Source organism: Python bivittatus, unplaced genomic scaffold, assembly GCF_059951505.1.
Source record: "Python bivittatus isolate LINGU-HERP-01145 unplaced genomic scaffold, Pbiv_v1 ctg000580_np1212, whole genome shotgun sequence".
NCBI classification, from domain to species: Eukaryota; Metazoa; Chordata; class Lepidosauria; order Squamata; family Pythonidae; genus Python; species Python bivittatus.
In genome coordinates this window covers 1,202,980-1,225,337 of record NW_028277087.1, presented here as the reverse complement: position 1 = coordinate 1,225,337, position 22,358 = coordinate 1,202,980, and the positions used below count along the sequence as shown (strand labels likewise).

The window sequence follows — 22,358 nt, the reverse complement described above, 5'->3', positions numbered from 1 at the left end:
TCTCAAACATTGCAAAACATAATCTCCATCCTTTCATCCCCCTTCAAAATGTTCAGATGAAAATCCTATTGATTTTTAAGTCATCTTGCAAATACGTTTTCTTGCTTTGCCTGTTTGCCATAGTGGTAAAATGAAACATTTTAAAGCCATATGAGCAAGCTAGCGGGACTAGGAGTTTGCTTGGTGAAATAAATGCATTATAGAATGCTTGGCTGATACACTTTCAAGAAAATCAGGTACCTTATGCACAATTAGTTTGTATTTTTAAATATTGTGCTGCAAGGAAGATACAAAATAGAGTCAGTAGGACATGCCTTTGTTTTAGAAATTCCTGCTTCATGCATCTGATGCCTGTTTTACTGAAAATGCCTGATACCGTATTCCTTCTGTCACACTGGGGTCCACTTTTGTATATTTGTCATTGAACTATGGCAACAAACAGACCAAATCTAGTTCTCTGGGAGATGCTGCATTTGCATTTTGCCTTCAGTTTAAGATAGTAGATATACTGGATTTATATGCTATATTTTTCTGGATGGTCTTTGGTGTAATACTATCTTAATGAAAATATTACAGATCTCCATATTAATAATAAAGTGGAAGCATCTTTTGCTAGTGAGAATATTTGCCTTTGGAAGTAGTATATAAGATTATTAAGTTGAAGGAAAATAAAAATGTTTTTAGAGACACAGGATGAATATTCTTATAGATCAGTGCAGTTGAATATTCAGTTAGACATTATGGTTGAATATTCAATTAGATATAATTATAATGAGGAACTATAGTGGCTAAATAAACCCCTACTCTTTTATTTATTCTTACATCCTGTTTATTTGCAATGGTATGTCCTTGAAATATAGCGTAAGTCAGTTTATACTGCTGCTTGGTTTACAGTTTGAGACTTGAAAGGCTCTGAAAAGCTGTGAGTTATCATGATAGAAATTAATTTTGTACTGTCTTCAAATTACTTGATAGGTTGATTTTGTTTGCTGTATACTTTAAAACCTGTATTAATTCTTTTAATTAATGCACAAAATAAAGGAGTGTGAAACTAGCAAATAATATGAATAAGGCTATGTTGTTCAAAGGCAGCTTTCCCTAACATGGTCTTGACTACAGCTTCCATTATAGCTGCTGGGTAAGAATTATGGGAGATGTAGTCCCAGCCCATCTCTGAATGAGGAGGGCTTTTGGGAGGTCTTCTCATCCATGTTGTAGGGCTGGAATTCATTGCAGACTCCATGTGCCAAAGCTGCTTTTCTAATCACCTTACCCAAAAATTCAGTTTTCTGTGTTATGATTTTTGAAGATAAGTAGAAAATTGATAGGTGTAACTACCTGACTCTACCCTCAAAAAACTTCCCAGTGTTTCTCTTTTTACAAAAGCTATTAAATGCAGCTTGGTGTTGCCAAGTGCAGCCCCACAAGAATGGGCGGAAGGAGAGCCTTGCATTCTGTATCTATATGCACAAGATGCATTTTGAAACATTGGTTTCAGAAGGTAGACTTGTGCTTGCCCTGTTTCTTAAAGAATGGATGAGGAATTCAGATTACTGTATTATGCCATAATAAATCTGTTGGTCTTTTAAGATGCCAAAAGTGACTCTTTGATCTGATTCACACTTTGTGCTAATACATAGTTCCCTTACCTGTGATTTGTTGAATAAAATGCATCATGCTATAAGTGACAGCTTGCAAAGTGGCTGGGTTTTCACAACCAAAACACCCCATTATGGTTTGTGCTATGTATAAATCCTAGTCCTAATTTTGGTTGCTTAAAGGAATGCTGATGCTATAAACTGCTCCATCCTTCCAATTTCAGGCTTCTCCGAAAGTCCATCGAAGTTCTGAGGAGAAGGAGAAACTCAAGCTACAGAAGGTAAGACGGTTCCACTGACTGAGTTTACTTGCTGTGCTTTTGGTACTGAAAAGTGTGCATGCTTAGAAAGTGATGTGAAAGATAGCATTAAATGGCTTTAATGACAGGAACTTCTTGGTCATCACTAAAGCAGCCTGTTTTGTTTTTTTTAAAGGCTTTCATGAAAGCCCAATAAAATATGAGCTACTTTAGCAGATTATCTCTGATTGCTAAGAGTTGACACCGACTTGATGGCACGTAACCAGTCACTTTAGCAGTCTAGCTGTTCAAGCACAGAAGCCTGAGAAAAGCCTGCTTTAATGAGTAGCAGAGAGATTTTCTACTTTTATGAGGTCTGAAGTGCTTCTTCCACAATGTTTTTGAAGCATGCACCTCCCTAATAAGTCATAAACTTTGCCTGCTGGAACAGCTCAGAGCCACCTGTTCGGCAGGCAAGAAAGTCCTAGCTTCTATGGAGTCCCACGTCTCCAACTAGGCCAGAAAAGATCTAAATTCTGGGGAAGACACTATGAAATCAGATGGAACGTGGCCTGACTTAGTAAAAGGCCTCTTCCGGCATCCCATATCTTCCAGGTTTTTATGGCTAATATGCTACTTTGATAGTGCTAGTTTGTATAATCAAAGTTGTTATGTGATACAGCTCTTTCTGGACTTGGCAATATCCAGTAGCAAGTGGGACATCACACGTTTTGCTATTTCTGTTTGGGGGCTGGAGGTTGCAATGATTGAATTACCAGTCCAAGCAAAACACCTCCTTCCAGTTATATCCTGGAAGGAGAGGGAACTACAGAGACGATGATTTGGGAGATGTGGGTGGAAGGACAGGTTTGAATGAGGTTCAGAGTCCTAGCCTGTGAAAACCTCCACCTATCAGAGTGATAGGGTTAAGAATATATTTAGTGCCAAGGAAGGCAAAGATCAGCAGACTATAGGTATGTTATTCTATTAACAAAACTTGTTTGTAACCCCTTTTAGTTACTTAATTGTTTCTTTGTTTCAATGTTAACAAAGTGACTGTGTTGTTCTGTCTTCCCCATGTTCCACCTAGTCATGTTACTTCTGACGGATAAAAAAAAGAGAGGAGAAAAAAAAATAACAAGCAAACCAGGAAAGGATTTGATGGTGGCAGCCACACCAACACTTCCTTCAGAGATCTCCCAGAATTAATAGGATTTCGCTTTAATTTTGAAGGACAGATAATTTTAAAAGGGATAAGAATAAGAGACAAGAAGTGAAGCATATAGTTGTGTGAGTTTAAACCTTTCCGCTGAATTAACCAAGCTGGTGATACCTATGATGTGGAAAGTTGTTTTATTCAGTCAGCCTATGAACATGCAGATAGTCCTCGCTTAACGACCATTCGTTCAGCAAGTGTTCAAAGTTACAACGGCACTGAATGAAGGGACTTATGACCAGTCTTCGAAGTTCCATCCATCACATTGCCCCCACAGTCAAGTGAACAAAATTTGGGCCTGCCTACATTTACAACCATACATCCACAGAGAGAGAGAGAGAGCTGACCTTTGTCATCTTCACCTGCCTCCCCTCTGCTGGGCTCACCATCCCAGCCATGTGCAGGGTAGGCACTGTGGAAACATCCCGCAGGCCAATGGGTGAGAGCTACGGGCAGGTGGGGTTGTGCTGTGCTGCTACCATCTGGGGCTCCTTTCGCGAAAGAAGGACCTGGTCAGTGTGCAAAAGAAGGCTCCAGCTTGCACTGGCGCGAAAGAAGGCCCCAGCCGGTAGTGGCGTGCAATGCAGTGGCAGGCAAGGCCAGGTGGTGGGGAGGCGGCAGATAGGTGGGCGGCCAAAAGGGCAGAGATGGTCATGAAATAGTCGATGCGGGAGAGTTGAAGAGGCAAACCCTCACCTTCTTCCAATAATGGCTTGGATCTGGGTGGGATTCGTTCAACGATAGCAACGGGGATTGCCAGAACTGTTATTGCTAAGCAGAGTGGTCACGTGACATTTCACTTAATGACCGCATCACTTAGTGACAGTTGCTGGCCCTATTAGGGTTGTTAAGTGAGGACTACCTGTAGTCAGCCTGCATCCTGAAATAGTGCAATCTAGAAGGTGCCTTTATGCAGCCAAGGAATTACGCATACAGTCATTTTTTCTAGCTAATATTTGCCAGATGGATTATAAATCAGTCACATCAGGATTGTGGTGGTTTTCACAATACAGGAGAGCTCCCTCTCCCCTGTTTCTTACTGAGGAAGCAAACAATGGCTTATAAGAGCAATATCTTTTTGACAGCCCCTAACATAGTGTCTTCTTCAAAGCCATTTGCTTTTGGGGTTCCTATATAATGATAGAATCTTGATCGCTGTTTTCTACAGTCTTGGTTGGAGAGAGATCTCCGTTAGCTGGAGAAGCCAGAGATTGAACCTTGTACCTGTTAACACATATTGGGCTGCTTGGCTGTGGGGATATGACTGTGTCAAGAATTCCCTATAAAGACCTCTTCTGTTCTTCTTCTTTTTTTTTTAAAGGACCAAGAACGTGCAGATAAGCTTCAGAAACTACAAGCTAAACGGGAGGAGAGGGGAAGACTGAAAAAGGAAGCCAAGGCTGCGAAAGAACGTGCCCGAGAGGAGGCGAAGAGGAAGAAAGAAGAAGAGAAGGAGCTGAAGGATAAAGAAAGGAGGGAGAAAAAGGAGAAAGATGAAAAAGAGAAAGCTGAAAAACAACGTGCAAAGGAAGAAAAACGGAAAGAGAGGCAGGAAGCCCTGGAGTAAGTAAACTGTTGCTTGGGATCGTCAATCAGCTTGTTCTGATATGCTGGTTGGATTCTGGTGGTTGGACTCAGTTTCTGCTTCCTCTCGGTAGAATTGTGTTCTGTTGTATCGGTTGGTTTGCTTTAATCCTGCTAGGATTACCACTGATGAGGACGTTCATTCGTTGATTCATAATTCATATTTCACCCAAGTTGCGAAGACTACTCTGTCTCCAACGCAACTTGCTGTCCAGTTGTGATTGATACCTTCAAGGCTGCTTCTTCTGGCTCTTGATCCTAAAACTGGATTCAAACTGGAAATTCAAATGGAAGCTTTTCCAATAGAAAATGCCTTTAAACAAAGGATCTGCAAAATGTTCCTGAACTGGAACACCCATATCCAGTGTTTTGGGGGTGGGGAAAGAGGGAAAAGGCCAAGGACATCAGTACTTAAGTGGAAGTAGGGGAAAGAAGGCACTGGGGGGACAGCCACAAATTCCTTAGCTTCAAGTGAGGCATATTCAGGTGACCCAGGCACACCATTTTCCCCATGACTTACATTCCATTCCATTCTCTGATCCCTTTCCCTCCCATTACACTGCACTTGAAGTCAAGGATTGGCAGTTAACTGGAGATAGGGAAAAGAAAATGCTGGAAAGTTTGAGGCAAGGCCAGCCAGTTGGATAACTTCCACCAATATTCTTGGCTTCAAGTGCGGCATAGTGAGGTGGCCCTCCTGCTGATTTCTCCAGGGCCTTCCTTTCCTTACCTCTCCTTGTTGGATTCTTGGTGTCCCTGGGCTTTCTTTTCTTCTTGCCGACATTTCATTACCAGGCTAGGTAATGTCATCAGTGCACAGGGGAGTAAAGGTTGCTGGCTGTTTATCCAACCTGATTTTCTGTTACAAACCTAGCATCGGTTCTTAAGAGTTAAAAGGCTAGGGTGTTTTTTGCTGTTGTTGAGGTTTTGTTGTTTTTTTACTTTATTGGCTGGCTTTTTAAGACTGGATTCTTTTGGAACAAACTGCTGATAAATTAATTCTTTAACTACTTTGTGGTATAATTGGACATGTTGCCACTGTGCAGTGAAGTTCAGTATATCTCAGTAATAAGTGTCATTATCTAGCTGTTTTATTTTCCCTACACGCTTACACAAAAACACATATATTACAAATATTGTGCTGGAGCTGGAAGCTTTTTTAAGAAAATCCAGTTACCTTTTTTATTGTTATAATTAGTAGTGTCATCAATCTGTTGGGCCTGCAATATCTGAGTCACATTTGAACGATCCTGATGCTTGTGTTTTCCTAAACCTCAACCTTTTTTCCTAAATAAACCTTTATTTCCTAAATCTGGGCTTTATTTTGAAGGGCGAAATTAGAAGAGAAAAGGAAAAAAGAAGAAGAAAAGCGCTTGAAGGAGGAAGAGAAGGTAAAGCTAGCAGCCCTTTTTTTGTTCAGTTCCAGCAAGAGTGCAGAGTTCAAAAGAAGTGCTCTACCATCACGCAGGGACAAAGTTTGCCTTCTCTTAGAGAAGGCTTTGTTTGCAGTGGTATTCTTAATTTCATGGATTGTGACATATAATTTTGTCCATTTTTTAATCCAGCGCCTCAAAGCAGAAAAGGCTGAAATCACCCGGTTCTTTCAAAAACCAAAAACCCAGCCTGCTCCAAAAGTAAGTTTTCTAACCAGTTCTGTGATTTTGTGTACCAGTGAGGTGTTTAAACCTATTAGTGTTTTCCTGTGTAATACCATTATATACCTGAACTAGAAGACCAATGTCATCATGAAGTTTGGGAACTGTTAAGAGAACTGTGTGCGAAAATAGCAGGAATACCACAATTTAGCTAAAGAAAGAAGTTCCACATTGGCAAGGACATCTGGGCTTATGGTGCTCTGTACAGGTAATCCTCAATTAACAACTATTCGTTCAGCGACCATTCAAAGTCAGGGGAGCACTGAACGAATGGTAGTTATGCCTGGTCCTGAATTTGCGGCCATTGCAGCACCCCCATGGTCACGTGATCAGAATTTGGGTACTTGGCAGCCTGCCCACACTTATGACCACAGGGGCGCTTTTTTTTAATTGTGTGCCACAGCACAATCCTGAGACAGAGGCACATTTGGTTTAAGGAGTTGCACAGCCTATCCAATACAGTGGTACCTCTACTTATGAACGCCCCTACTTATGAAATTTTCGAGATACGACCAGCTCCGGCCCCAAAAATTTACCTCGATGTGCAAACTCCACCTCGAGGTACGGCCATTTTTCCACCCTGACACGTGGTCTGTGGCCATTTTTCCGCCCCTGACATGTGGTCCACGGGCGTTTTTCTGCCGCGGTGCACGGGCGTTTTGCCGCCCTGCCCCGCCCCTGACGCACGGCGCGCGGGCGTTTTGCCACCACACGGCACACGGACGCTGTTCTGCCCCTGACGTGCAGCGCGCGGGCGTTTTGCCACCCCAACGCGCAGTGCACGGATGTTTTGCCGCCCCGACGCGCAACGCACGGGCGTTTTGCCGCCCCACGACGTGCGGGTGTTTTGCTGCCCCGCTGCGCGGCGCGCAGGCGTCTTACTACCCTGCTGTGTGGTGCGCGGGCGCTTTTCCACTCCTGACGCGTGGTCCGCAGATGCCAGAACGGATTAACGGTAATTACATTGAACCTTATGGGAAAATTTGCTTCGGGGTGCGACTAAATTCGGAGGGCGGGACAGATTAACCGTATTTACATTGAACCTTATGGGAAAATTTACCTCGACTTGCGACCAACTCGACTTGCGATCAGTGTCACGGAACGGACTAAGTTCGTAAGTAGAGGTACCACTGTATGTGTAATCAACTTGCAATTTAAAAAAGCCTAATATGGCTGTGATGTGATGCTTCTTCCAAAGCATGGATAACCCATTTGGCTTTGCTTTAAGCAGCAAAATGCTAGCATCAGAATGGTAGCATACATTTTAATTGTCTTGTTGTCCTTGGCTTTCACAGTGAAACTTTCATCTTACGTTGCGTTCCAAGGGGAGCAGGATAATAAAGTTAGCATCTTGTTTTCAGATTCTTGCGGGCTGGTGTGGAAAGTTTGCTCCCTTTGAGATCAAGGAAAACATGGTTCTTGCTCCACTTTGCCGTGTGGCCATCGATCAGGACTTCCCCGACCGATTAGACCGGTTCGTGCAAGAGCAGAGCTGCAGCACTTCTTTCTTGGCAGAATTGAAGGGTCGTGATCCTAGGAGATCCGAGCCCACCCTTCTCTGCGGCCGCAGTGCTGACGGGATTAACAGGTTAGTTACTCCTCTTGGAACAGAGATGTGGATTGTAATGGTATTCCTTCAGAAGCCTGTTAATACCTGCGTTGACAAATGTCATGGGACAGACGTGGCTTTAGCAAAGCACCTCATCAATGGCTCTTGTGTAAAAATAGCGGTCATGGGACAAAAGGACAGGCTCCTCTTTCTGTATCAATTTATAACCAATGAGTAGAAATAAATGGGCAACTTTCTCAATCAATATAGGGAGAAGGTGGAGTCTCAAGGATCCGTATTGATCTTGTTCATAAATTATCTTGACGTAGATGTTAGTTGTGGGCTAGCTAAGCTTGAATGTGGTACCAAACTAGGGTGGGTAGTGAAAACCAGATGTGTTTGTGTAGAGCTCCAGACTGATCTCTTTAAACTGGGTGATAAGTATATTTTAAGTAAGTGTACACACGAGTGGGGGGGGGGAACCCTATTTTTATACACCCATTGTTGAGATGAGGTGTCTGTAATTCGTGAGGGAAGAAAACTTGGAGTCACAGTGGATGGGTGTTAGGACTGGCACCAGGAAGAGCCAGGTTCTAGTCCATCCTCAGCCACTGAAGACCATTGGGTGATTTTAACCAATTATTATTTAGGCCAACCTGCCTCACAGGGAGTTATTGTGAAGGAAAATGGGAGCAGTATTCTTGAACTCCTGAATGAAAGATTGGAGTATAAATCAAATAAATAATAACTCTATACAGTGGCTGTGAAAGGCAAATTGCATTCTAAGGATCATTAGCAAAAGGGACTGACAATAATGCCCACACCATATGACATTATTCAAATGTGTGGTATGTCTGTATCTGGAATGCCCCCTACAGCTTCAGGTGGACACCAACTTTGAAAAAGGATAAAACAGCTGGAGAAAGTACAGAAGGTGGCAACCAAAATTATCAGGAGGTTTGAAAACCTTCACTACCAAGAAAAGTGTAGGAACATCTGGGGCACTTTATGTTCTTATGCAGCTCCTCTTGTGGGGGGTTGGGCTGTTACTTTGGTAATGGAGCACTTGGTTCGTGTGGATTGTTTTTCGATAGACCTGGGTTTCTAATTTGCCATCTTTTCCTCTGCTGATGAGGATATCTAGGAAGGGTAGTATGTTGTTTTCTTCCCTTGTGAATTTTATTTCTCTGCAGATGTTGTTGATAGTTTCATGTGTCTTCTCTAGTTGTTCCTTTATGACGAAAGGGTTGTCTACATACTGGATCCATACTTTTGGTTGTACATGTGGGTGTGCTGTAGTTTCTAGGCATTGCATTACCATCTCTGCTATGAGTCCTGAGAGTGGTGATCCCATGGGTGTTCCTCTGATTAGTTGGTATATCTGTCCATCACACTGAAAGTAGGCAGTGAGGCAGAGATTGATGAAGTCAGTGATTCTGGGTATTTTGATCTTAGTGTATTTGACTAGGTCAGGTGTGTTGTGTAGTACTGCTGCCATGGATTTTTTCGCTTACAGAATTTTATGAAAATGGCTAGTAAGAGAGAAAGGGGACTGATAGATGTTTATTAAATTAGACATGGTAAATAGAGAGAAATTAGTTTTTTCTCCATCCTGCTGGAGTGCAGGGTTATCCAAAGAAGAGAACTAGAGGAACAAAAAAATCCTTCGGATGGAGTTGTTAAAATTACAGAATTTGGTGCCCCAAGAGTGGTTGATGGCAAATCTTTTTGTAAAAATATATTATTTAAATAATAATATCATCCCTTGTTAAACAAGGAAACTTGACAGATGGTTCTAGGTTCAGTGACCGTCTGGCTCCTGATACTCTTGGAAGAGGGAAAAGGAGAGAGGGCTTTTGTCCACAAATAAACAGAAAGTTCCATCCCATAATGTTGTAACCCCACAATGTGTTCCAGAACCAGTCCAACCTCAGAATGGGACCCTTGGAATAGGCCCACTTCTGGATGTTTTGCGCACCTCTTCTTTTTCCCCCTGACCGGGTTGTAGAATTCTAAGAGTGAGTTGGATTCAGACGAGGGAGTGACATTACTTGCATTCCTGGGTGAAAAATGGGATATAAATCTAGTTAGTGAACAGGGATGATGTAGTCATCACTGCCTTTTTTTTTTTTAAGTCTTCACCTGGTTAACATGGTATAGCCCTTAGACATTTATAGGATTCTTTCCTCCTCGAGTTGGAAGCCATTTTTAATCAATCAAGAATTAATATTTTAGTAAAAAAATATAGTATATACCCACCTTTTAAATAGTTTAATGTGAAGTTTTTGTGTGTTCTGGTGCTTTGGGGGCTTTTAGCAAAACATTCTGTGGATGGCAATTTCTAAAATAGATAAATAAACAGAAGCCTGTGTCCTCTGAATTCTAGCTTCAGACAGCAACAATGGAAAAAGCTATTGAGCTGAACCTTTGTGGATGGGCCTCTTGAGATGTATCTGGCTGGGCTCACAGTGAGATCTGATGCTGATCTGATACAGAATTAGGGTGTTATGTTCCTTCGATAATTTCCCGAAATACATGCTGCTGTTCAGATCCACTGAAGCTTCCTGAGTCATTTCTGTGTGGTGATAGGGTCACCCATCACCAGTGGAAATGCATTCACCTGGTGTTGGAATGCACTGCGTATATCATTTCACAAAAATGCTCTGGGGTAAGGACCCATTTCAAGATGTCTCCCTTGCTCAGCTTTAAGCCTCAGCTTGTCTTGTCCACAAGCAAGGCGCTGTATTCACAACTTCTCTCCTACGTGAAGGGTGTGCCTTGTGACGCATTAATCTGTGGTCATCCTCTTTAGAACCTACCACTGCAGGGTGCCTGGCATTTCTGTGCATCCAGCATAGAAAGCTTTCGTGTCCCCTCCCTCTCATTGGTCTACCTCCTCTCCCCCTGCCCCTCTCTTTTATCCGGAGTGGTTTGCACCATACTGTTTCCTTAACTTTCGCTCACTTTTTTTTAGCTGTGATATAATTCACCAGTTCAATTTTAATTGAAATCTCTAGAGAAGGGGACAAAAGTCCTTTTCTTGTTAGTCAAGCATTGCTATCATAGTACTAATTAGGAACTTCATTTTAATGGAAAGCAAGGAAGACTTTCAGCTCCCCTTTCCCCCAACTTTCTTTTGATGTCAGGAACCCCAGTGGGCAACATCAAAGATTGAGCACGCCATTTTTTTTTTGTTCAACAGTGATGTGGTCATTGTGGGTAGCAGCCAAGCAGAAGATGTGCCAGAAAGAAAGAAGTTTGGCAGGATGAAACTCCTGCAGTTCTGTGAGAATCACCGGCCTGCCTACTGGGGCACATGGAACAAGAGATCTTCAGCAATAAGGCCAAGAAGCCCTTGGGCCAAAGATATGGTAAGCTAAGAACATTACAGTACATCACATATGCTCTACAAACAGGTTAAAAGGCCATAGGGACCAAGTGGGTATCAAAGGAAAGAAATGGCAGTTTAGTAAATCTTTGTGGAAAGAAAACATTCCATGTCAGGAATCCTACAGGAACATCCAGAAGGTCCATCTTCTGTTGAAATAGTTATGCTTCTGAGGCAAGGGAAATGACTTCACCTTGAGAACCACTGCTGGTCAGTATAACTGAGCTCAGGACAGCCTCTTGTGTTCCCTTGGGGGAGGGCAGTGCAATTTTGGGCTGCACGAACAGAGATGTAGTGTCAAGAGCATGGGAAGTGATAGTTCCTCTCTCTGCTGCACTGGTCAGACCGCACCAGGAATAATGTGTTTAGTTCTGGTTGCCACAATACAAAAAGGATGCTGAAGAACTGGAAAGTGTGCAGAGAAGAGCAGCAAGGATGGTGAGGGGCTGAGAGGTTAAATCCTACAAAGAGCAATTTGATATGGTTAGCCTAAAGAAGAGAAGGCTATGGGGAGACATAATAACAGTCTTCTAATCCTTGAAGGGTTGTCCCAGGGAAGAGAGGGTGCATTTAGTCTCCTGAGGATAGGACAAGAACCAATGGGTGGAAGCTTTGCAGAGGGGGGTTCCAAACTCAACATAAGGAGAAATTTCCTGACCCTGAGAGCTATGAAGCTATGAACAGCCTGCCTCCTGAAGATCTGGGTGCTCCATCCCTGGAGATTTTCAAGAAAAAATTAGACAGCCATTTGCCTGGGATGGCATGAGGATTCCTGTACTGGGCAGGGGGTTGAATTAGATGACCTCCAAGGTCCCTTCTAGTCCTATGATTCTGTGAAGGTATCTTGGATAAGAAGGACACATGGACTGCCTGCGGAGGATCCCTGGCATTTCACTAAGGCTAGGAAAGGCTTGTCTGTGAGATGTTGAGGAGCTGAAGCCAAGCCATGAGACAATATTGAAGCAGATGGACCAGGTGGAAAGCTGATTTGGGTGGGGGAGGAGTGTCGGGGGCTAAGAGGTGCTTGTTAACTTCTGTTTTCTCTGCTCAGTGTTGGCCCCCTGGCCTCCACTCTAAAGCATCATCTGCTGGAGAGACCGGCCAATGATGCAGCATTGAGCACCTCAAAGAAATAGTCCTGAAACAAGGCAGTTTGTATGTATGGAGACAGTGATAAAGACCTTGCTGTGCATACCTCAATTCCCAGGATCAATTTCTAGTTCTAAAAATGAAGGTGCTGGGAAAGATCCTGGAGAAGTACAGCTAGTTCAGAATTAGTCAGAGATGTTGTAGTCTAGGGGATCTTGCACTGAGCAGGGGGTTGGATTCAATGACCTCTAAGGTCCTTTCCAGCTCTAGGATTCTGTGTTTCTACTTTGTCACTGATACTGTTCTAAATCAATGACCTTTCTCCCCCTCTGCACAATCCTTCTTGAAACGTACTTAGCTTCTTTGCTTCTTTCACTGCAGAAGCTCCTGGACTACGAAGTTGAGAGTGATGAAGAGTGGGAGGAGGAGGAACCAGGGGAGTCCCTCTCTCACAGTGAAGGGGTAAGGCTAAGCCTTTTCACGAAGCAGCAAAGTGCCCATCCTTCAGTGACAAGAAAACTGTTGGGAAAAGGAAGCCCTCAGACTGTTTAGTGATTGAAAAGTTGCAGGCAACATCTGGAATCAAGCACAGAAATTCGTCATCCACACTGTTCGCCAGGATGCTCTGGAAGAAGATGATTGGAGTAGTGTCTTACAGAAAAGAGCCAGAAAGATCTGGGCATGGTTAATCTTGACCTGGCATCAAGATCCATATGCCTGGGGTGAAAAACACCCTACCGTTTAAAGGTTGGCGGCTGCAAGGGCATTCCTCCTTGTGAGTCAAACCAGTCCTGATTTGTGATTTTCCAGCTGCTGCTGCTGCTGCACCATATTTGGAACCTGCCCCCATTCTTCAAATTCTAATATGCCTGAAAAACATGCACAGCTGGGGGGGGGGGCGGTGAGGAGGAAATAAGTCTTTCTAAATGTGAGGGATGCATTTCTTTTGGATATGGCAAAACTGAGAATGCCCTTTCCTCCCCCAGTGAGCACTTTTGAAAAGATCTGCCTCTGAAGTTTTTCTTAGGAAAACATGCTCTTCTGAAGCTGCTTTGCAATCTGTCCCTGTGTTCCCTTCTCTCAGGATGAGGAAGAAGATGGGGGAGAGGAGGAAGATGATGACGACGGGTTTTTTGTTCCTCACGGATACCTTTCGGAGGATGAAGGCGTGACTGAAGTAAGCCCCAAACAGAAGGGAATTTTTCTAAGTCTAAAAGGCTGAAAAGATGACCTATGTAGTAGATGTTGATCTACCTAACATGGTGACAATATACTAGCCCTTAGGACTGGCAGTTACGATCTCTGTCAAAAAGCTGCAACCCAAATTTAAGATCCACTTATTTGGGAAGATGTATTGGATTTCCGTACTTGCTTCTGCAGGAGTAAAAGTTAAAAAAACAACCATAGGCTTTAGTGAATCACATTTATCAGATGCATGATAGGATATTGGCCCAATGTGTGTGTTATATATACACAACCATTATTGTGGGGGAGGGTGGATATTATAAGGAGAGGTCAGAAACCGACTAGCTATAAATCATAGCCATTTTTTTAAAATGTGTTGGATGTGACGTAGGTATCTATGCACCGATGAACTGATTGAACTTATGTAATGTATTAATAAACAAAGAATAAGGTTCCTTATTTACGTAACTGAGAAACAGCCTTAAGTCTAATGACCTCTGACCTTACCTTTCACAATGTAAACAGAGGCATTACTGATTTGTATTTCTGGGCGGGCATTTTCTAGTTTTGTGCAATAGAAGTCAGTTGTCAGCATGAAGTTACTAATCTTGAATGTTGAATTGCTTATAATTTCATCATCTGTTTGGAAAGGCTGTTCTTGTGTTGTCACTTTGGTCAAAAGATTTCAGATGCATCCTTTTTCTGACTCTGCCAGATAGTCTGACAATGTCACTGTGTAGGTGTTAGATGGTTACAATTATACAAAACAGTAAGCCTATCCAGAGAGAGGCTAGCAAGCAAACCTCATGTCCTAGCTTGTCATAAATCAGCTATTTGTATGTCACCTGTTCTCTTATTCTTGGTTTAGCCTTTTAGTATGAGCAGATCAATTAGCCAGAAATTGAAAGTTTATTGTGCTGTCTAAATGAGATCCTGGCTTATTTAACAAACTAGTTTTTTTTAACTCAGTTGCCATAATGTGTTTTGGATAGGGGGCTTAGTTCAGCCCTCATTTTGGTGAGGGATCAAATAGAAGCAAATAGTTTCTGCTTGTGTTGAGTCCTCTGAGGATAGATTGTAATGAAACTTTCAAAGACAGATTTCAGATTTTAGTTAGAGCTACAGTACAAATTTACATTAATCAAACAGTGCAAACCAAAAGTCCTTTTTATTCAAAGAGAGATGTATAAAACTTGTTTTCAACTTGATAATTGCTGTATATTTGTACAGTTGTCAACCATCTTTATGACTCCTCTGTAAGGAAATTCCATCCAAACCACAGGATGAGTAAGCAGTTGGCCAGCTATAGTACAGTTCAGTTGTAGCCCTGCATAATAAAGCAAATAAAAGCAGTAACCATGGTATATAAATTCTCCCTTTATAATGTGCATTTATATGCACTTCTATCAATTCCATGGATGTGATGATAAAACAGCCCATTATTATTAACTTGCTCTGGAGAGCTGTATTCACACTGCATGCTAAGCCAGGTCATATATCTGTACATTTATTTATTTAATTTATATTTTGAATTTCGATACTGCCCATCTCATGAAGAAGTGACTCATTTGCACAACCAGCAAGTTTAGTTATTTTTTTAACTTTGGGGTTTTGTCTTTATTTACTGGCAAAAAAGAAAAAAAACTTTAGAAACATCCATCTGTTAAATCTAGTCTTGCATATATTGTCAGGTTAGTAAAGTATTAACATTTAAGTCAGTTCTATCAATAGAGCAAACAGGGCATGAACCATATAAATTAGTGCATGCAGTCCACATTTCTAGGAGCTCTCTGAATGGAACTTCTGGTGGTAAGATGTTCAGATATTGAATGAGAAATGCACTCTTCAAACGTTTGCATCGTTGATGGGATGGGTGTCATTCTCATCTTGTAGTATCAGGGTTTTTTTGTAATATAAAAGCACACAATATCCAATCTTGTTTTCCTCCTGTTTGTTTCTAAACCATTTGAATAGAATTCAAAATAACATAAGCAGTGAGTTTTCTAGAACAAAATCAATACAGATAGTCCCCTATTTACGAACAGTTTAAGTTCCGAGAGGCTGTTCATAAGTCCATTTTGTTCGCAAGTCCAACGAGCATTAAAACATGCACAGTTCACGTCTTACATAAGCGGCAGCATTGACATAGGTGCTTGTGGCAATGGCGTAGGCTCGTCCTCTGTAGTTGAAACAGCACTTTTTTCCACCTTCCTGAAGAAGCAGTCCAGTGAACTTTGGGTGGTGGTCGTCCTTTTCCCATAAATAACACTGTAGCACTGGATTGCATCATGGATAGCTGCAGACACCTTGGTGACGCGCTCCACATTAGGCTCCTGCCTCTCAAACAATGATAGCACTTTTTCAGTTAAGCTGAACCCCTCTGCCATCAGCTTGGTCTGGAACCGCTTCAGCGGTTCAGTCTCTTCCTCTTCCTCTTGTGTTTGCTGCTCCTCCAATTCCATGAGGTCTTCATTGGAGAGGTCCTCTGTCTGTGCAGCTCCAGGTCAAGCTGAAGCTCCTTGCTAAGGGCAACCAAGTTGCTGATAACAGCCTGTGACTCCCTTTCTGCCACCTCAAGCCCGCGAGAGTCATGAACGAACTGCGGGCACAGACGTTTCCACACCCCATTCATGTTTGCAGGGGTTACCTCGCACCAGGCTGCATCAATGTTCTTCATGGCCTTGTAGATGTTGTAGGACTTCCAAAACTGGCGCAAGGTCATCTGGGAGTCCGCTTCGGCTGTCTGGACTGCCTGCCTAAACGTGTGCTGAAGATAGTATTTTTTGAAGGTTGCTATCACTCCCTGATCTATCAGCTGCAGGAGGGAAGTGTTGTTGGGAGGCAGATACACAACCTCCACGTTCGGATAAAAATCGTCCAGGTAAGGTGGATGACCCAGGGCAATATCCAATATGAGCAGAATCTTGAAGTCACTGCTTTTTGTGTGGCAATACCTCTTCCCTTCTGGGATGAAATGGTGGAAAAACCAGTCTTCAAAGATGAGAAGGATGACCCAAGCGTTTTTGTTAGCCTTCCACACAACAGGAAGTGAGTTTTTGAGATGTTCTTGAGAGCTTGTGGGTTCTCAGAGTGGTAGACTAGCAGCGGTTTTAGGTTCAGGTCGCCAGAAGCGTTGCCACCTAGCAGCACAGTTAGCCTATCCTTCGCAGCTTTGAAGCCTGGCATACTCTTCTGCTCCTTGCTGCATGTTCTGTCCGGCATTTTCTTCAATAAAGCTCCATTTCATCCACATTGAATATTTGCTGGGGCAAATAACCATCTTCCTCGATGACCTCCTTGAGGGTTTCTGGGAACTCCTTGGCTGCAGCCTCGTCTGCACGTGCTGCCTCGTCACTGACTTTCACGTTATGAAGGTTCATACAAGCCTTAAAGTGGTGGAACCGCCCATGGCTTGCAGCGAACACCTCTTCAGCAGCACCTTCACCAGCCTTCTGTTGTAAGCCATGGAATAAGCTCTTAGCCTTCCCCTGGATCAGCATTAGGCTAAGCGGCGCACACCGCTGATGCTGGTCTTCAGTCCACATGGTGAGCAGCGCCTCCATCTCCCATCACTTTTCCTCTCTTGCTTATTATCGTGGATTGCATAGGCACTGAACTTTTGACATGTTCTGCGACCTTGTCTTTGTTCTTAATGATCGTTCCAGTTGTGGAACAATTCATGCCATAGGAACATGCCACATTCGCCATCTTCTCCCCCCCCCATTTTCTTCAATATCTCCATCTTCGTGAGCATCATAACAGATTGCCACTTCTTCACGCTACCCCCCTCCCCATCAGCACTCTTGCACTTAATTGCAGACATTTGCAGTCTGCAATTTGCAGTCGCCACACACCAAACACAACTGATCATGAATAAGCTTATTCATTGTTTGCATGCTGTAATTTTACACCGTTTTAAGCAAACCTGGCCATGTTTTCCTAGTAACAGTTGTCCATGAAACTTGTTAATAGATCCTTGGTTTTCAGAACAGTAGAATCCTTGGAATACATTAGTTGTTGATTTAATCTTTTGGTTCATTAGCCTGGCCCAATGCTGAGCCTTTTCATCTCCCATCAGGGAGTAAACTCATCTCCCCCTCCGTCCTTGTCCAGGAATGCGACCCTGAAAACTACAAAGCTCGCCAGAAGCTGAAAGCCAAGGAGTGGGACGAGCTGATCACCAAGGGGAAGAGATTCCGCGTCTTGCAGCCTGTGAAGATCGGTTGCATTTGGGAAGGTGAGGACAGCAGTGCCGGCACAAGTGCAGAAATGGGAATCCTGCAGCAGTTTACAGCTTCTCTCCTGGATTCCAGCTTTGCCGATGAAGAATTGATAGAGAAAATCAGCAAAAAGAAAACGAAGGACCAACAAAGTAAGCTGTGGGTGGATGGAGCAAACTACAGTGTTGCCTCCCCCAGAACAGGGGACCTTTCTGGAGTGGGCAGTGAGCTGAGATTCATGACTCGCTTTGGGTTCTGACATTTGTAAGACCTTTCCATATCAAAGAGAAGGTCTAAAGGGTGTCCCTTTCACAGTAGTCACATAGTAAGTTGTAACATCTACGCATGTTAAATGTGAGCGTAGCTGGGGTAAAGCACTTTGCTCTGTTCCTGTGCTGTCCCAAAATACCTGTTTTAAAAACCCGAACAATTTCCTGATACTTAAAGGCCAATGGTTTTTGTGTGACTTGACTTCTGTTGCTCCAGCAGTAAGGAGCCACCTTGGCGTAACTAAGATTCTGCTCTTCGCCCCCTTGCAGTCTTGGCCCAGCTGCTTCCGCTGCTTCACGGCAACGTGAACGGAAGCAAAGTCATCATCCAGGAGTTCCGGGAATGCTGCCGCCTGGGGCTGCTGTTGGACAACGGCAGCCCGGCCTCCTCGGGCAGTGGGGACGCCAGCCCCAGGGTCTCCCACGGCCAGGCTGTGGCCTGTGAGAACGCTGTTCCTTCCAAAGCCAGACTGAAGAGGATCATCTCTGAGAACTCCATATACGAGAAGAGGCCTGAGTATCGAATGTGTTGGTATGTGCACCCTGAGGTACTGAAGAACTATGGCCAAGAGCACCTGCCCGTTCCTTGCCAGTGGAACTACATTAGTCAGGTTCCATCAGTGGCCAAGGAAGAAGGGAATAATTTGCCAGGAGGGGCGGCGACCCAGGCCCCCCCAGTCTCGGCAAAACGGAAGTCAACAGGAAGCATGTCGATCACCAAGTTCATGAGGAGACCTCCGGGGACCCAACAGGTAATGATGGCCTTCTACCCAAGTTGGAAGCTACCTCCTTGGTAGTCATTAACAAGCTGTACCACCCTCATTTCTTTTCTACATGTTTTGGTTGCCTAGTCTGGTGGAGACTTGGGTGCTTCGATCCAAGAAGCTTGCTGGGTCTAATTCACATAGGATGCTAAGCTAAACCACGATTTGTTGAATAAGCCATAAACCGTGCATTATGGCTGGGTTTACACAAAGGCGCAGCCGGGACCAAATAATGCACCAGCCTGTGTGGCCTTGGTGCAACATCTCCTGCTCAGCCCACCCTGTAACTGAGTAAAATTGGTGGAGGGCCCCAATGGCATGAGCTTGAGAAAGTCCTCATTTGGGGAACGGAGGTTTGCCCACTTTGTTGCAGGAAGTGCCTGCAATCTCATGAGCCCTTCTGCACCAGAAGAATACTGGCACTAGTCCCTTCCTCAGTGGCTAGGCAGCTGGCAATAGGTGTGGCTTGGGTGTTGTAACCAATCAGATTGGGAAGTATAATCTGTGTGCCAGGACTTGGCGGAGAGTTATGGAATAGAGAGGCTTCTTTTCCAGCTTCTCTTTCTCTCCAACTCTTTTTCATGGAGGACTAGGTCTAAAAGTGTTTCCACAGATTAATCCTGCACACGACAATCTGTTGGGGTTGAATTTAACTCCCTGGAGCTAGTCCAGTTGGCTCCATTATCCCTTTTCGGGTGTTCCCACAACATACACCACTTCCCCTGCTTACTGACCTAGTTGGGCTTGTTGTAAAGACAGGAGTCAGATGCCAGCCGACGGGCCACCTTCTTTTTCACTGTTGGGGACTTGCTTTAAACTGGAGAGTCCAGCAATGGAATTTGGGGCTGCCTGCATGCAAAGCTGTGGGTCTACTCCAGAAGCCCTTCCCTTACAAGCAAACAGACCCCAGAAGAAGCTTTCTTCATGAGTACCAGGTCTCAATCGCGCCACTCTCTTGGGTCACGGTTTATTTCTGATGGGCATCGTTATTTGCTAACCATATTTGACAGCACCACCTCTGTTTCGTTCAAAGGTGGAAAGCACAGAGATGGACGGATTCCAGGCAGACACAGAGGAAGAGGATGACGATGAATGCATCATTATAGACATACAGCAAAACCAAGGCAAGTTCACTAATTCAGGTCCTTGTCCAAAGGCACCCAGCTGGAGGGGAGGGAAGTCACGTTGACCGCACTTCATCGTTGAAGGAAGCTAAGCACGAGTGTAGTATGAAGACAATTCCATCATACCCAACTGAGTTGGGAAAGGCCTCTGCCCAGACTGGTCAAGACCCACTGCCAATCCCCAGGGTAATCCAGACCAAAAACTTTTTAAGCGGGACTTTTATTAGATCTAGAAAGCCAGCAGTGTGGTGTGGTGGTTAAAAGCACTGGGCTAGAAACCAGGAGGCTGAGAGTTCTAGTCCTGCCTTAGGGATGAAGCCAACTGGATGGCCTTGGGCCAGTCCCCCCCTTTCAGCCCTAGGAAGGAGGCCAGGCCAGGCAAACCGCTTCCAAAAATCTTGCCAAGAACACTGCAGGACTTGTCTAGGCAGTCACCAGCAATCCAGTTACTCAAAAGTGCAAGAAACAAAAGTGAAATGCATCAGTGAAATTTATTTTTGTTCTTAGCATCCATCCCTTGTCTTTTCAGAAATTGCTTTCAATATTCAACAAGTAGCGATGGTAGAAAAGAATCCGGCTGCCTCAGAAAGGCAGGCAATTCCTCCGCGGGCCCTGCCGTGAGCCAAGCTTCACAGGGCTCGTGGAAGGGAAGCAGCAGAAGCTTGGCTCACGGCAGGGCCCGCGGAGGTCTGATCTCCCGCCTTTTCTCCAGGAGTTCAAGTCCTCACAGTGGGTGCCATGGCAAAGATGCCAGGCTCCCCTGTCATTCCTTACAGAGAGGAAATGGTGGTTGGTGGTTTGAGGACGCTCTCCCCGTGTTTTAACCCTGTACATATATAGTGAAGTTTTTCCTTCTATCACTTTTTTTTATCTGTAAGCCATCTAGAGTCACTTGTATAGTGAGATGGGCGGCATATACGTTTGGTAAATAAATACATAAATAAAAGTTTGATTCTGTAAGCCGCCTGGAGTCACTGTGAGTTGGGCAGCCATGTAAATTTGTTACGTGTACACTGGTTACAACAAAGCAGTTCTTTGAGTGAAATGTTGTGTCATTGCAGCACCTGAACTGAGGACCTCGGAAGTGGAACCCGCTGCTGTGGCTGCCAACAGCTCCCCCAATGCCTTTTGATATACACATCCCCGTACTTTACTGCTTTGTACGTATGTAGAATTCTTTTAGATTATTGTAAAACCCTCGTGTATCTTTTTTTGTTTTTGTTTTTGTACAAGATACTTGATACTTGAACATACTGTGTTCCTTGTAAAGAGAAGACAGCACTTTGTTCTGCTTCAAACTGGTGGAAGCTTAAGACATATTTTTAGGGGGGTGGTAGGCGAAAAAAATATACGGCATATAATCTCTCTAATAAAAGCATTATTGAATTTTTGATGGGCTCTGCGCAAGATGTGGTGATCTTTTCCTTTTACCTAAAACGGAAGGTATTTAATCTTCGGGTTTATAGCTGCTCAGATGAAAATGTCTGCTTCCACGGTAGTGATCTCCCCTCCAGTCCTTCCTAGTTCTAGCTCACCTTTCCAAGCTACGCTTGTGTTTCACTTCAATGGTAGCTGCGAGCAGAGGTTGCGATCTGTAAGCCAGCGCATCGCTTCTGCTTGCCCGTTTTGCCCCTTGCTCTCATTGCCCCCTCTGAAAGGGCCGATCCTGTTCCTTCTGGGCTTTCAACAAACGTTCTTCCGCAGCATCCCTTCCCATCAAGCAGGAAAAGAGTGGAGTGGCACAGTCCAGTTACAAACGTTATGATTTACTTAAGTTCTATTCGGGAAGCTATAAATAATTTAGACTGTTAATTCATCTAGCCCAGGACTTAGGCTGCTCCAGGATTTCAGATCAAGAACGATCTTGTAAAGAAGATGCTACAAGACTTATGGCACACTAGACGCATCAGCCTGTAGTCATTTCTTTTCCTTACAACATTAAAAGAAGCTTTTAAGAAGTGGGTCTTAATTCCAGGAACGGGAGCCCTGTTCAGGTGCCAGCTCTTTCGGCCTGTGCAGTCATCTGGTCCACAGCCAGGGGCTAGTTGTTACAACCATTAAATAATCACCCCCAAAACACCACCAATCAAACATTTTAAACAGCTGACTTTCCTTTAAACAGCATCATCAAAACAGTATAATTGTACAATTTTTATACCTCGCGCTTTGGTTGAATCTGGTTGAAAAAGAAAATATGCACCAGTTGAATCCAGAGCCTTCCTGAAGAAGAGTAAGAAAAAGAACTGTTTGTGGGGGTAGGTGGGATGACAGCATTCTCTGCAAGTGACTTTCCAGAGGGATGCATACGCATTTCAGTGGGTTAAGGGTTCTGCTTCCAATTTAAAGAGATTCCACAGACCAAGGGATATGAGAAAAATAACCCCTGTTTAATGTGTATCTTTCTTTATACATTATAAAAATGGTGTTTATCTCCCCAAAGCCACCTCTGTTGAACTCTGAAATGAGGCTGTACTTGAT

The 22,358-nt window shown here is 43.8% G+C and overlaps 1 protein-coding gene across 1 annotated transcript in view; it reads left to right on the top strand.

The window, feature by feature from the left end:
• The window catches only part of CHAF1A (chromatin assembly factor 1 subunit A), a 29,500-nt gene extending 8,226 nt beyond the window's left edge, over positions 1 to 21,274 (top strand). Inside the window, exons 4-15 of the mRNA XM_088149325.1 lie at positions 1,823 to 1,879; positions 4,375 to 4,616; positions 5,968 to 6,028; positions 6,203 to 6,271; positions 7,654 to 7,880; positions 11,044 to 11,212; positions 12,700 to 12,780; positions 13,403 to 13,495; positions 17,617 to 17,875; positions 18,263 to 18,744; positions 19,790 to 19,880; positions 20,942 to 21,274. Coding sequence (XP_088005451.1) covers positions 1,823 to 1,879; positions 4,375 to 4,616; positions 5,968 to 6,028; positions 6,203 to 6,271; positions 7,654 to 7,880; positions 11,044 to 11,212; positions 12,700 to 12,780; positions 13,403 to 13,495; positions 17,617 to 17,875; positions 18,263 to 18,744; positions 19,790 to 19,880; positions 20,942 to 21,012 — 1,902 coding nt within the window. The 3' untranslated portion in view covers positions 21,013 to 21,274. The remainder of the gene's footprint in view (positions 1 to 1,822; positions 1,880 to 4,374; positions 4,617 to 5,967; positions 6,029 to 6,202; positions 6,272 to 7,653; positions 7,881 to 11,043; positions 11,213 to 12,699; positions 12,781 to 13,402; positions 13,496 to 17,616; positions 17,876 to 18,262; positions 18,745 to 19,789; positions 19,881 to 20,941) is intronic.
• Positions 21,275 to 22,358: the final 1,084 nt, after the last annotated feature.